The 15,474-nt window shown below is 39.6% G+C and overlaps 2 protein-coding genes across 7 annotated transcripts in view; one reads left to right on the forward strand and one right to left on the reverse strand.

The window, feature by feature from the left end:
- The window catches only part of LOC126253629 (TBC1 domain family member 12-like), a 355,671-nt gene extending 350,452 nt beyond the window's left edge, over positions 1-5,219 (reverse strand). For both annotated transcript variants that reach the window (XM_049955110.1, XM_049955109.1), the window contains exon 1: positions 3,826-5,219. In XM_049955110.1, coding sequence (XP_049811067.1) covers positions 3,826-5,066 — 1,241 coding nt within the window. In that variant the 5' untranslated portion in view covers positions 5,067-5,219. The remainder of the gene's footprint in view (positions 1-3,825) is intronic.
- LOC126253631 (transcription factor BTF3 homolog 4) overlaps positions 1-12,803 on the forward strand; it is a 36,799-nt gene extending 23,996 nt beyond the window's left edge. The window contains exons 1-4 of one of the 5 annotated variants that reach the window (XM_049955116.1): positions 5,800-5,896; positions 5,989-6,086; positions 6,165-6,806; positions 12,652-12,803. In XM_049955116.1, the coding sequence (XP_049811073.1) occupies positions 6,196-6,771 (576 nt within the window). In that variant the 5' untranslated portion in view covers positions 5,800-5,896; positions 5,989-6,086; positions 6,165-6,195 and the 3' untranslated portion in view covers positions 6,772-6,806; positions 12,652-12,803. Of the gene's footprint in view, positions 1-5,743; positions 5,897-5,988; positions 6,087-6,164; positions 6,807-12,651 lie in introns of those variants that run through there. The other 4 variants (XM_049955114.1, XM_049955113.1, XM_049955112.1 and 1 more) reach the window with 4 other exon arrangements.
- The last annotated feature ends 2,671 nt before the right edge of the window (positions 12,804-15,474 follow it).

Consider the following 15,474-nt stretch of genomic DNA (forward strand, 5'->3'; position numbering starts at 1 on the left):
CCCGGTGCGAAGCCATATAATTGTTCTGCTGCTAAGAAAATAAACATATGTCATCGGCCCAGGTGTACATAATGTTGCTGCAGTCTCTAAAAGACGATGGCAGAAAAAAATGTAAAGAAAATGTTATTTCGATGTGTTTATAATCAAGGAGTGCGCAACAGCAAAGGATAGAAATCTGCATGTTAACCACATGGGGGAGCTGTTAAATTACAAAAGATGGAACTATATTTGTAATAGATGTGAGGTGAAACATATCTGGTCACCAACTTTAAGTTTTTATCAAGTGTTGGTCTTTATTTCACCTCAAGCCTAAGCGTTCTATCCATTCTCTACCTCCTTCCAGGCTCCATTACCACTGGTATAAGCGATGCGCTGGCTTTTTTTCCCATCTTTCATTCCCTGCCCAATAGTGTAGGGTGGGCTGTTGTACAACTTCACTATCAGCCGAACCGGAGCGAGATAGTAGCTTCTCAGAAGATTTCCCAATTGGAAACGTTTGGGAGCGCATTTCGAGTTCCAGAAATCACCTGATAACTGAAGTCACCTTCCCACAAACCTCGGTCAGCTCTGAAAATGTATTCATATTTTTGTTTCTTGGACAATGGTTTCCGGGAACTGGGAGTTGCCTCTTCACAGAGAACTGCCAACACCGTTTAGATCTGCCCAAAGTCTATGTTCCCGAACATCTAATTAAAGCACGTTCAAGTCACTCCTGTGAGGATGTCAGTCGATAGCTGATACAAATTTCGCCGTCTAATCAGTGTCCAAAAGATCACATAACTGGAAGTAGTACTTTTCCACATTGGTATTCTCAGGGCTCACACCTAAAGTACTCAGGGGCAGACAGCAAGAGAGCGCCCTGGATATTGTTTTACTGCTTAGCTCTGATCTCAATGTAAGGTACCGCCTAGCATTTGCTGGTATATGTGTTATTCATCTTACAGCGAGGTGAGCCTCTCGATCTGATGCCACTTCTGCATCTTACATGTCACTGTTGCCGCTTTCAAATAGCGGATTTTCATTTGACCCTACGAGGATGTGTGTCCCCCAGCGTAAAGTTTGTATTAAAAAAAGGCCCGAGGCTTTCACAGGCAACCAAGCTGAAGATCTTGACATCAAGAACCACCAACAATAGCCACTACACATTTGTTGTAGTATGTTGCGTGGCCTATACGTACTTGCCTGTGGACAACAATCACAACCCACTCGCTAATTTGTGGTAAGTTCCTATGGGACCAAACTGCGAAGATCAATCAGTCCCTAGGCTTACACACTACTTAATCTAACTTAAACTAACTTACGCTAAGGACAACACACACACCCATGCCCAAGAGAGGACTCGAACCACTGATGGGGGAAGTTGCTCGAACCGTGATCCGGCGACTTAGACCACTTGGCTAACCAGTGTGGCCCACTCGCTAACTAAGGAGTTGTTTGACAAAAGGCTGTTACACACTGAAGCACCAAAGAAACAGGTTTAGGCACGCGTACTCAAATAGAGAGATACGTAACAGGCATAATACGGCGCTGCATTTGGCAACACCTATGTAAGACAAGTGTCTGACACAGTTGTTAGATCGCATACTGCTGCAAGTTATCAAGATTTAGCTGAGTTTGAACGCAGTGTTATAGTCAGCGCATGAGTGATGGGACACTGCGTCTCTGAGGCAGCGATGAAGTGGGGATTTTCCATGCCACCATTTCACAAGTATACCGTGAATATCAGGAATCCTGTAAAGATCAAATCTCCAACATCGCTGCGGCCAGAAAAAGATACTGCAAAAATGGGACCAACGACGGCTGAGGAGAATCGTTCAACGCGACAGAAGTGCAACCCTTCTGCAAATTGCTGCAGATTTCAATGTTGGGCCATCACCAAGTATCAGCGTGCGAACCATTCTACAAAACATCATCGATATGGGCTTACGGAGCTGAACGACCACTCGTGTACCCTTGATGACTGCGCAACACAAAATTTTATGCCTCGCCTGTGCCCGTCAACAATGACATTGGATTGTTGATGACTGAAAACATATTGCCTGGTCAGACGAATCTCGTTTCAAATTGTATTGAGCAGATGGATGTGTACGGGTAGGGAGGCAACCTCACGAATCCATGGACCCTGCATGCCAGCAGGGGACTGTTCAAGCTGGTGGAGAATCTGTAACCTGTGTGGTGTGTGCAGATGGAGTGATATGGGACCCCTGATACGTCTAGATGCGACTCTGACAGATGACACGTATGTAACCATCCTATCTGATCCCCTGCATCCATTCATGTGCATTCCGATGGACTTGGGCAATTCCAGCAGGACAATGCGACACCCCACAGATCCAGAATTGCTCCAGAGTGACTCCAGGAACACAATATTCTGAGTTTAAGCACTTCTCCTGGCCACCAAACTCCCCAGACATGAACTTTATCGAGCATATCTGGCATGTCTAGGAAAGTGCTGTTCAGAAGAGATCTCCAGCCCCTCGTACACTTACGGATTTATGGGCAACCCTGCAGGACGCATGGTGTTAATTCCCTCCAGCACTAATTAGTCGAGTCCATGCCACATCGAGTTGGCGGCACTTCTGTGTGCTCGCGGGGGCCCTACACGATATTAGGCAGATGTACCAGACTTTTGGCTCTTCAGTGTAAATATTGATGATTTGGTAGAATACCGTCAATGTTTGGTCGTCTCCGGCGGTCAAAATTTTGCTATTAAAATGATCACACTTGAGCTGCTGGGATTTCGTTACACTTTTCCCCGGTGGCTTCCTGCTTTTATGGCAACTTAAACTCCAAATAGGAGGGGCTAGAGGGAGGCGATTTTTAAAGGGTAAAAATCTACGTATTTGAAATTGCCAGTGCTCATGAAGCTAAAAAGATCGACATCAGCGTGACACCTCCAATAGTTTCTCTTCAACTACTAAAAAAACACCAGTGCAGTAAAAATTCATATATTTGAACAGGCACTGCTGGAAGCGTAGATTGTCACATTCTCAGACGCAAACAGAGAATGAAACAAACACTAGTAGAATACAGAAACAGTCGCCTTCAGAACAATCGGTATAAATGATTCATGAATGATCGATCCATTTATTTGATGTAGAGCCAATAAAAAAGTGAGCTATACAGTACAAGCTACAACTTCCCTCACTACAACATCTACAGTGAATAGACGTCAGATCATCTCATTCCGCCGTTCGGAATTCTTATACACTACAGTTACAGCATCTGCGAACCCGTGCTACAGAGTCACTGTCATAATACATCAGGGCACAGATTATGTCTTGTTTAGATTATGCATGTCCATAAAAGTGAAAACAAGTTTGGGAAAGAGAGAGACTTTGGTTTCACCTTCATATAAATTCCTTAGAACAAAGATAAGCCTCAGATTTTGGGAAACTATTTGCCGAATAAACTCGATAGAAAGGAAATAATTACTGCTGCACTTAACAACGATTCGCGAAGAAAACGTACGTCGATTTTTGTGGTACGTATTGTTGAACGATTTGCTGTCATTTTCATTGTGAAAAAGTGTGAATATTACATCACAGAACCACAGTCTTGAAGAATAATTACATGCACTTCAGTAGCAAAGTTCATCGTTTACACTCCCCAATATTTACGATGACAAACCATAGAAGTACAAATATTTTTCCGTTTTCCTTGTGTAAATGATGTTCTTTCTCTCTCTTGTAGCGCCTGACACAGTGTTACCGAAGCAAACCGTTGTGGAAACTATACTAGTTACAACAATAATAAGGTGCTAATTATGGCTAATTTGAAGTCTTTAGCGCTTAAAGAGCAATTCATAAACTTGATGTCACTTACCTGCTAAAAAAGCTGGAAATCCCCTTTCGTTTGAATTTTGCTGGGCCAGTTTCTTCACAGGCACTTAATTCACTTGAACTGAGACTCTCGTGATCTGCTCCACTATGAATTCTTGATTCCTCGTCCACTGCACTGTTGTCTTCATTCATAGAAGGCGAAGCGTCACTTAAACTGGAAACTATACTAGAAAAAGAACTAGCATCTGTATGTGACTGGCAATTTTCGTACGTTCCCAACCGTTGAAGAGTACTACATGGTGATTCAAAGCTTACTGTGTCCTCACGATCCACATTAAGTTCATTTTTTATTTTTGTTTCACAATTACACCCTCCTGCCACTGTTTTTGGACGGCAGATGTTAGCTTCATAATCTGAATGACAACACTGTTTCACGGGCGAAGTGTGAACATAATTTTCTTTCTTTTGACTGTCACCTGTACATATTATATGCAACTGTCTAGTTACTGGACTATATGCCAGTGGTATAGACTGTAACATTTGTGTTAATGGAACAGATGCTGTTGATGCACTTGCGTCTGAAATCTCACAACTGTTTGCACTACAAAAAGTGGAATATGCGTTTGTTACAGGGACTGTTCGACAGCTTACATTCTCATGCATATTGTCTACACTATCAATGCAGCCATTAGGTACCAGACATAAGACACTGGACGTTGTTACAGCGCTGTGCTGGCAGTTTCTATCCTTATGGACTACTGCAGATCCTTCACCTGTAGAGATGTTCGAACTGGGCACGTCAGTGTGCAGGATTTCGTTTTGCTGCTCTGGCTGCGAGAGAGACTCGGTCGTAGTGCTGACACCAATCTTTTCAGTTCCTCTCTCTGGCCAAGTCCTGAACCAAGCTTCATTCGATTTTAGGATATCTGGCTTTAATGTATTCGCAGCAACATTAGCATTTTCAGATGAGAGCACTTCGCTGCTCACATGATTGTGGTCCTGGGTTAGAAAGGAAGGTTTCTTTACGGTGTCTAAACAGTCAGGCAGACTCTGACTTCTTGAATTGTCACTGACATTATGAAGCACCTTGTTAACATATTGAAAGGACTGGTCCATTTTCGCTAAAGAGTTTTTCAGGGGATCAAAACTGCTTTCCTTCCTAGAAGAACTCGCAGCAGAGCAAGGCAGCACATCACAGGCGGTAAAGACGCGGGATGTCACACTATATCGAATTTGCGATCCTATGTCGTTACTACTTGTTAACGGAATGGATTTAGACGGCATATTATCACTTCTTAGGCTTGTAAAATAAAACCTTCGTTCTCACATTATTGCTTGTCATTTAATCTCTTTTGTTTCTAATATTTACAAACGGCAACGCGCATAACATAACATCATGAACAACAACAACAAAACATGGGTTCTTTAACCTCCACTCGCAACACCCATCACAACTGACACATTACTGTCACATCTCGCAGTTATGCTTTGAGCTGAGGTTACAGACAATTCTGTCAGTGGTGCCAACAGCTAAAACGCATACTTTATATCAAACTAGTAATAAAAAAAGCATTATGGATATGTATAGAGAAGTCATATTCTTCTCTATTTTAAATCTCAAGCAACATAAAAAAGTAACTTAGGATGGGTCTTAGCTTGTCAATTATTATTTTTTATCTACCAGAATATTATTGAGATACTTCATCTCCTACTTGGAATGTTAAGGAACCCGTTTCTCACGACTTCGATATATCTCTTAAATTTAGAGCAACAACCAAAAGCATTACAAATTTGATCTCGCAAAATATGTAGTGTGTAGAATATTAGTATGTGTTTTCAAAATGGGTTTTATAATCAGTAAATAGTAGCACTCATTCGTATGTATTATTATTTACAAACAGATCTATATCGTCAGACGAATAATTGCCCACAAATTAGTCGCTGGCGTGATTGTTCTTTGTACGAAATGTTTGTTGTGACCACTGCGTCGCTATGCTCCTTGTAGGTTACTTCCGGTGAGATCGATCGCAACGCCAATGGTTCCGAAGTAGTAGTCCGTATTTCAACTGTAGGGACGCTCAGTAATTGTTTGTGTACGTGTTAATCATATGTGGGTAAGTTGTTTGTTGTAACACATTTACTATTATATTTGCTAAACCAATAATGATTCATAGACCGATATCACGCATCTTGTAATGCATTGCAGCTTACGTTGCTTACTTTGTGAACGAGTTGCTTTGGCAATCCTGCCGGCATCCATTTTCTTCATGAATTGGTTTTGTGTGAGAGCACGTGTGTAAAAAGGTATACATCCAGTGTACGCAGTAACGGCGCGCAGCGTATCTTCTTTTGACGTTTTCTCTGAAGTGTTAGTGAAATAAGTTTACGTCTTGTTGCAGTTAAGGCAGCAGAAATGAACCAAGAAAAGTTGAAGAAACTACAGGCCCAGGTGCGGATTGGAGGGAAAGGCACACCGCGAAGGAAGAAGAAGGTTGTTCATGCAACCGCAGCTACTGATGACAAGAAGTTGCAAAGTTCGTTGAAGAAGCTTTCAGTAAATACTATACCGGGCATCGAAGAAGTAAATATGATCAAGGATGACGGTACTGTAATTCACTTTAATAATCCTAAAGCCCAAGCGTCTTTAGCGGCCAATACATTTGCCATCACTGGCCTTGGAGAAACAAAGCAAATTACAGAAATGTTACCGGGTATTCTAAGTCAGTTGGGCACTGAAGGTTTGACTCAATTAAAGCGCCTGGCATCGAGTGTAGCAAACAGTGCTGCAGGCGGCAAAGCTAGCATTGAAGAAGACGACGAAGTTCCTGAACTTGTTGAGAACTTCGACGAGGCAAGTAAGGAAGAGGTTGCAGTAATATCAGATAAATCCAAGGGGAAGGACGCAGATGGATCCGCAGGTGACGGAAAACAGGAAGAAAAATCCAAAGAAAATAAGGCGGAAGCAACAAACAAGGACAAGGAGAATTGAAGAATCTGAAGGCTCAGTTATTTTGCCGTGAAGAGGTATTCTTAATTTTTAAAAAATCCTTCTCTACTTAACTTCGAAATTATTCGTTTGTTGCTATTGTCTCGTAGTTAATGTTACTGTTATGATTTTCCTGGAACCACTATCTTTGCATGTAGTTTTTTACATTAAATGCTTAAAAATATAGAATAGCGTGTATATGGTGACTATATTTATTTGCATTACCTGTAGGGTTGACTTCTAAGTGTAGCTACAGTTCAATAATTGTTAGAATTTAGTCATGGCCTTTTCGGTCCCAGAAACGCTACTTGATACTTAGATCTGAGTAGCGTAGTCTCTTCGGTTTAACTTTTAATCAAATATTTTAAGGATACAATCCTTAATAACTATGGGGGACACTAAATGTGTTTCCGTTTTTCTCAATTCATAACTGCTAAGATTGTTGGTTGGAGTGAACATCTTAGTCTGTATCAAAGTAAATTTAGGAAAATGAGTTTACAACAGTGTCAGTTGGTTTTTTCTGTTGAGTTACTCAAGACACAGTAACACTATACTAAACCTTGTGTTTGTGTGTGGTGGAAAGTTAAAAATTGAATGGTTTCTGCATTTGCAAGCAGTGAAGGCAATGTCGTTGGAAGTTACATTATGGTGTATAGTTGCAAGCAGCAGCCAGAAACAGTGTTGTCTGAAGGATATTGGTTAATGTGTATATTAGTCCGTGCATCCTGTATCATTTGTCGGATTATGATTAGCCTAGTACATTCTTAATTGAAAATCATAAAATCTCTTAAAATTATTTTATGGTGGTGTACATGGTAAATGAAATAATTAACATAGTTGGTTTTGTTAAATTGTTTTCCATTGTAGTAGGAAATGACAAAGATAAGGCGTTATGAAGGACATTTAAATTGGCAAATGGCATTGCATTTTAGCAAGGCAGAATATTAAGTAGTTACGAATAAAAAATTGTATTGATGGGTTTGAAAGGCTGTCTGTAGTGGTAGACAGTAGTTATTGCAGTCCTCCCTCTAATTATTAGACGCGACATTTAGTTCCTTAGTGTGTCCTACTGATATCTTGGTTTTGGCTGCAGTGTAAGGGGGGGGGGGGGTTATAAGCTATCAGTTTGGTTGTGATTTAGTGAAACCACTTTATGTGAATACAAAATAAGTGGTCTGAAGCAGTTCCCAGGTTTACATTCTCTTCATATTTACTGCACTTCACATTTTAAGTAATTAATACCTTAAGGTAAATTCAAAAAAGCTGCATTACACATGAGACTAATCTGAGTCTTGGTGCATTTTTTATTCATTTATGGTACATAATCTACTTGCAATATGTGGAAGAGGGGGGGGGGAGGATATTATGTACCTGTTGCTAGACATGTTGACTACTGCATAACATGGCAGAACTGCTGAGTGAATTATTTCAGAACTGGTGAATGTGACATTGTTGGTAGGAAGGTATGAAATATAAATATTTAAGACATGATATAGAAATGTTGACATTCCAAAAGGAACATCAGATGTGAGGGACAGTGATTGTGAAAGTCATTGCTGTTTGTTTCAGGGCATTACAGAAGTGTCAGATTCCACCTGTCTGCGTTGACCCATGACACCATCAATATGGCAGAAACGGCTACTTCGAATATATACAAAATGATGATGATGTCACTACATACACATGCCAACAAATGTGAACAAAAACAAAAGCAGACAGGTGGAATCAGATGCCATTAATTCGAAATGTGCACTTGGGTCTCAACCTAACAACCACCTTGGAAACTGCTACATATTCCATACTCCATATACCACTAGAAATCAGTTTCCTTTAATTTTTTTCGGAATTAATATCTCGACAAACTGTTTGATTCCAATGTTTTTCTGCAAAAGGCACATCATCTGTGAGGATTCAAAACTAGTTAGATCATTTGAAAAAGGTGCTACCACAGCTAGCCTTTTGTCTATACAAATACAGAAGTTTAGCTACAAATTGAAGAGAGGGTTGTTGTAACACACATGCTGTGAGTTATCTCAAAGGTGCTGCAATTGTGGAGATAAATAGAAGCTTTTAAGTAGTTTTTGTAGCAAAATGGTGAGTGTGCCATGTTACGCAAATAGCTTCTGTTTGGAAGCTGTGTGAGACAAACTACATACTGTGTACTTATAGTTTTCCTCGTGATAAACTGTCTTACATACAGCAACCTTCTAGTATACCTGATGATAAATTGTCTTATGTCAGTAACTGACGTAAAAATTTGTGTGCATACAATGCTCAGATTTTTGGACAAGGCAACTCATAGAAGGAACATCATTCACAGTTCTCTGTGTCATCAAAGAAAGTAATGCCTCTACATAAGGGTTATGCAGACTTAGCCATTATTTGTACAGTGTAATGTGCAGCCATCTTAATGAGTACCTTGAAGATGTGCTGTGAGTTCCCAACAGATAGCTTGCCTGTTTAAAGTATCTTTAAATTTTCTTGAAGCTGATAGTTCTGAGGGGACTCATTGGAAATTTTAATCTTCTATAGTTCAGTTTGCACAGTGCTTTACTCATTAATATTCACATTCATCTGATTTTCTTTTTTTCGTTGTGAGCAAAGCTGCTCAACAATTAAAGCACTAGACAGTTCAAAAGGAAAGTGTTTCAAATCACATGTCTAGCCATCCGGACTTGAGTTTATTATTGGTTCTTAAATTTAGGCCCGGGGTGGATACTTCAAAAAAGGCATATCAGGTTTCCTTCTCCATCTGAATTTCTGGTCCACCTCAAATGACCTAAGAGTAAACTCGTTTTTTAATGCCAGTCTTAATTTCTGTTTCCTCCTTTTTAAGTATAGCCTTGGAAAAATTATGAGGTTCAAATTTTCCCGAGATATGTTTGTTCCCTAGTTATGAATATGTATAAATCTGATGGATTTGGCCACTGGAGTTTCTTCTCCAGTTGCTGCAAGTTGCAAACCAATGAAACACTAGCCTACTATAGTGAAATAACACTATAATAAGCATTGATGAATGCTCTTTTTGATTTCACTGTGATGTTAATTTCTGCTTGCATGTGTGTTTAGTCAGTCTCTTCAAATTTTGCTTTGATGCTTGTTATGAAAAAAAATTTTTGCTGGCAATGCAAAAGGGAAGTGGAGGTGGCACCCTCCATGCTAGTTGCCCTCCGAGCATGTATGCAGGGCATACCTTGCTTTTGTAATAAAATGGAACACCTACCACTGTTCTTTTGACATTATTTACTATCTGGCTACCAGTTTTGGTGAAGCAGTACACCACCTTCAGGCCTTAACTGGAATGGGGGGGGGGGAGGTGGTTAACTCCAATGGTAGACACAAACCCATCAGTGGGGCACCTGTATACTGGTTTCTGTTGACGGTAACGACGATGTTCTCTCTCCAGCCATCAGCTACCAACTGTAGCCATAAATAATATCAAAAGCATGGCTGTAGGTGTTCCATTTTGTTACGTAAGTGAATGGCCAAAGTCCCTCAAACCTTCAGTCAGGAGGATGTACATAAAAAATAGCTTGCTTCGCCTGATCTGTGCAGCTTGTCCAGAATGAATTTCAGAAAAATTGCCCATGTTACTCTCGTACACTATTTATTAAATACTATCCAAATGTGCCCATGTGATACGGAACTGACAACCATGTGCCAAGAGAAGTGTACTTGCTATTATCAAAGGAGGTGCAGAATACTGTGTTATCAGTGGAGAAACAGTAACAGTAGAATGTATCACTCAGAAGAGCTCAGTGCCTTTTGAAAGCGCACTATGATTGGATGCTACCTAAGAGTAACAAATCCATCAGGGACATTTCAGTCCTTGTAAAGCTGCCAAGGGACTAATGACCTCAGCAGTTGAGTCCCATAGTGCTCAGAGCCATTTGAAAGCTGCCAAAGTCGGCCATCAGTTATGTGGTTGTGAGGTGGAAATTTGAAGGAACAACCACAGCTAAAACTAGACCAGCTAGACCTCATGCACTGATGTACAGGGACTGTCGAACAGTGCAAAGGGTGGTTGTAAAAAGTCACTTGAAGTAAGTGGAAGGAATCGCTCAAGAGTTAAGACTGCTACCGGCAGTCCAGATATCGCAGTGGTTGAGCACAGGGACTTAAATGAATGAGAAAGTGGTGAAGTAGCTCCTCAGAGCCACACATTTGTAGCCAGTGCTGAACGGTGCTTGAGATGATGGATGACTGAAAAAAAGTAATTTGCTGTGGTTAATTGCACAGTGTCATGAGGCAACCAGATGGAAGAGTTAGGGTTTTATAGAATGCTTTGAGGAAGTTTCCTTCCATTGTGTGTAGTTCCAAGAGTGAAATACGGTGGTGGTGGTGGTGGTGGTGGTGGTACAGTACGGGGGTGTTTTTTAAACAAAATATGAATGCAGAAGCAGTGGACAAATTTTACAGCTTTGTGTACTTCGTACATTAGAGTAACAGTTTGGAGATTGGTTGTGCTAACATGACAGTGCAGCCTTTCATAAAGCAGCATATGTGTGGCAATCTTTTGTGGACAGTAACAATCCTGAAATGGACTTACCTGAACACACACAAGAATATCTTTGGGATGTCAGAATGTCAACATTGTTCCAGCCATCTCTGTGTCAGCTGTTGAAGGATAATGGGCTGCCATTTCAAGCTCATTCAGACACCTAATTGAAAGTGTCTCCACAGAGGTCAAGCCATCATAAAGGGGAAGTGTGGACATCCCTCCTATTAATTTCCATTAGTAGGTTTCCGGATACTTAAGATAATGAAGTGTGCATAGTGCTTAGGCCTAAGGATGGCATTGTTTTGGTAGTCTAGCAAAAGCAGCTCTAAAAAAGATAGAAAAATATTTTTGTTTCAGATTGAAAGGAAGCACACAAAGAAATCCAGCCAAAGTTCCCCAGGCAAGAAAATGTGGACAGGGGCAGGGATCATCATCTTATCACCCCTTCATTGTTTATACTCTTATTAACCCCATTGTGAAGCATATTTCAATGTCAGCTGGCTATTGAACCCTCATCTCTCGCCTGTGGGTTGACACAAATTGAAATATGACACTTATCGGCACTGAGATAAGTAGTGAGATTTGTAGAATTTTTATTTCATGTCCCCCTTGCCCCTTCCACTTATATTTTGTCATTGTATTTGTTTGATCACCCTTCATTGAAATATGACTCTTCTCCTTAACAAGCTACAATTTTCCTTCTGTTTTTATTTTCATTATTTATGTTAACAGCTCCCAGAGAATAAATATACTCTGCAAGCTTCGTTTTTCATTTCACTAACAGTGTATTAGAATTTAGTCTAGGACACAATCACTTGTATTGCCAGAACTGCAGACTGATGTGACATTGCACACAAATTATAATGAATGATGGTCATCCTGACTATTAAATTAGACTCAAAAAGATCTTGCATTTGCCTGTTTTTGTTAAGTGGAAAGTAATACTGCAGTTTGTGGAAAAATGTTTGTCAGAAGTGCTTATAAAAGTGTGAGAATGGGGTATTATGTACTAGATATCTTTGGTAGGGCACTTAAATGGTGTTAACATGGTTATGCAACAAGACTGGTAGCTTTCAAGAAACAGCGGAATGAAAGAAAACAGGTGGTCAAGGTGCACAAGTAGAAATTTGGACCACTTAAGAACAGTTTGGATATGTGCCAATATTTATATTAGCATTTGTATTTAGTATCATTATTGGGAGAGCAGAAACCTACTGAACTATAATTCACCAAGCCTTATTAATATGTCCTTTGTGTATTAATGTTAGTAAGTAAATTTGTTCACATGTCTTGAAATTTGAGCACAGCTAATAAGTAAGACTAACTTTATATAATTCTTCTGATTCAGTATTGAAAATTTCTTCTTGCATTTCATGTTGCAGTAGCTGTACCCCTGAATCCTCCAAGCAGCGGCAGCAGTCTTCATGGACATTTTGATGTGCATTTGCAACATCAGTTCTATAAAAATTTACTCTCATTGTATGTGAATAGAATCAAAATCAAAGTTTAATAAAAATAACTTTGAGTGATTGTATACTTGCTTGATATAATTGAAAGAAAAAAGTTAATTTTCATTTCTCTTACATGTTATAAAGCTCTTAAACTTCGGAGGAGAAATGTTGAGTTAGTGTCTTAAAGTTGTTTTGTATTCTTTAACCACACTATTTTATCAGCTGTTGAGCAAGTGAGACTTAACTAGCAGATTGTATAATAAAACTGATAAAAAAAGCTTTGTGATATATTGATTGCTATTTGCAGTTGTGATGTATTGCTGGTACTAATTTTCTTGGATTGCATATTGACACTTGTTTACATTGACATAGTTTGGTAATGGGAGCATCAAAAGTGTCAATTTAGGTACATTCAGTTGAATTGGCAATGCCTAGTAACTATGTCAGCAGAGGTCTGTCAAAACTAAAATTAAGTTTTTTTTTAACTGTTTAGTAATGGGCAAAGGAAATGTGGTTTGTGAAGCTTTTGATGTAGTTGTTCCATTAAATCAAATTGTGTCAAACACCTCAAGAACTATGCCACCAGCATTATTATCAGATAGAGTAGTAGTACCAAGTAAAGGCAAGGATGCAGGGGAGGGGGGGGGGAGGTGGGCTAGACCTGGAGGTATGGAGTGTATCTAACATTTTGGATGATGAATGGCAACTTGTATATAGCCATTAAAAAGTTCCAGCTGTGACTCAGTGAAAAACCTACACACTAGTTTTAAATAATTTTCATGAAAGAAAATTGGAGGGGGGGAGGTGCTCAGACATGTACCCCATATGAAGATGACAGTCTATAATGCACATTTACAAATCCGTGTTACTTCCGTTTGAACTTTATACAATAGCAGCTGATCGGTATGAGGCACAAATGCCCATGAGTTGTCACCACTGGAAGGCAAACAAGAAAACAGCCCCCTTCCTACATCCTCTGCCACTGCAGTGGCAGTGTTACTTACCTTTCTGCCCCTGAGATAAGCAGTCAGCTTTACTTAGCTCACAGCTGAATTCACCAATGCCAATTAAAATTACAGATCTCAAAAAGAATTTTCTTTCTTTTTACTGAGCTGGTTACAAAGCTCTTAATATTTGTTGGAAGTTTTTATATTTGACTAGTTAGTTGCTACATGCATATTATTATAAAATGAGGCAGAGATCTGCGGGTAGCACAAATACTTGATTTTGGGCTGCATAATTGGGGAGAAGAGGAGCTTGTGGCACAACTTGACTAGAAGAAGGGATCGGTTGGTAGGACATGTTCTGAGACATCGAGGGCTCACCAGTTTAGTATTGGAGGGTAAAAATCGTAGAGGGAGACCAAGAGATGAATACACTAAGCAGATTCAGAAGGATGTAGGCTGCAGTAGGTACTGGGAGATGAAGAAGCTTGCACAGGATAGAGTAGCAGGGAGAGCTGCATCAAACCAGTCTCAGGACTGAAGACCACAACAACCACTCACAGGGCACAGTTTGATGACCACTGATCCAGCAACAGGTATGCCAGAAAATACTTTTGAGGTAAGCTGATAAATGTGACATGGGAAGTATCTTGCATCATTTGTGCATGAAAATTTGTTCATTCAGTTACACAGTTTTACTTATATTGTCCCAAAAAGTTAATATCTTAATAAATATTTTATTAATTGTTCACCAATACACTCAAATAGCTGTAGTGTTGTGTTGCTCAGTTTTGCATAACATAGAAATTGAGAACTTTGAACACCCCTCAGTTAAACTTAGAAAGATTCCTGTACATAACTATACACATGATATGCAAATCATATTTAATGCTGTTGCATGATGGTCAGGCTTTTTAGTATTGGCATAATATTTTTATGTTGTAACGTTCTGTGGGGTATACACCATTTGTGCTTTGTGTGTCTGACAATTTTATTGAAGAAAGTCAAAACCTCGGTATTTATTTTTATTACAAATTAGGTTCCAAAAAATATTTATGATTAGTGAAAAAGGTTGTTCAATGAATCACTTTTTTTTTTAAAAAAAAAGATCACCAATAATAAAATACTGAGTACACTAGAGTGTTAGATTTCGACTAAAACTAGCCTTCTTGTAGTTTGTGCAGGTATGAAGTCGAACCATGTATTTCACAATGGTTTCTGGGTAATAGAAATCTTGGTGGGGCTGACTGTAGCAAAGTAGATGTATTTCTCTCTCGCCACTGGCAAGCACTTGTTGTTCATATGATGAACTTTAGTCATTTTGTCCCCATTGAAGTAATGTCACATTCCTCTTCACTTTCTGGGTCCCTCGATTAATTTAAAACTTAACAATCACTATAACCATCCATATTTGGAAGCACTGCCTGAACAATGTGGGACAGAGACTGAATACACACTTTTGTCAAGTGTCCAAAGTGACACTCAATAAATGATGCCTAGTGGCAACCAAATACATGACAGCCAGGTGACAAGTGTAGAACTGCTGCTTTCGAGCAGCGTGTGTAATGTAGTTTTAGTTGCCAATCTACTCCATTCACACACACAATTCAGATACCTTCTGCAATATTGAGAATGTGTTCTTAATGTGGGGCAAACAGCTGCTACAGGAATTGGAAGATATTACAGTTAACTTCCCCATCCAGGAAATGGGTCAATGTCTGACATGTACCTTCAGTGGCAATCTCAAACATTTGAATTAAGGTAGGTATCTCAATCAAATGACCTTACTTGATGATGTATTTCATTAGCT

This window comes from Schistocerca nitens, chromosome 4 (genome assembly GCF_023898315.1).
Source record: "Schistocerca nitens isolate TAMUIC-IGC-003100 chromosome 4, iqSchNite1.1, whole genome shotgun sequence".
Classification (NCBI taxonomy): Eukaryota; Metazoa; Arthropoda; class Insecta; order Orthoptera; family Acrididae; genus Schistocerca; species Schistocerca nitens.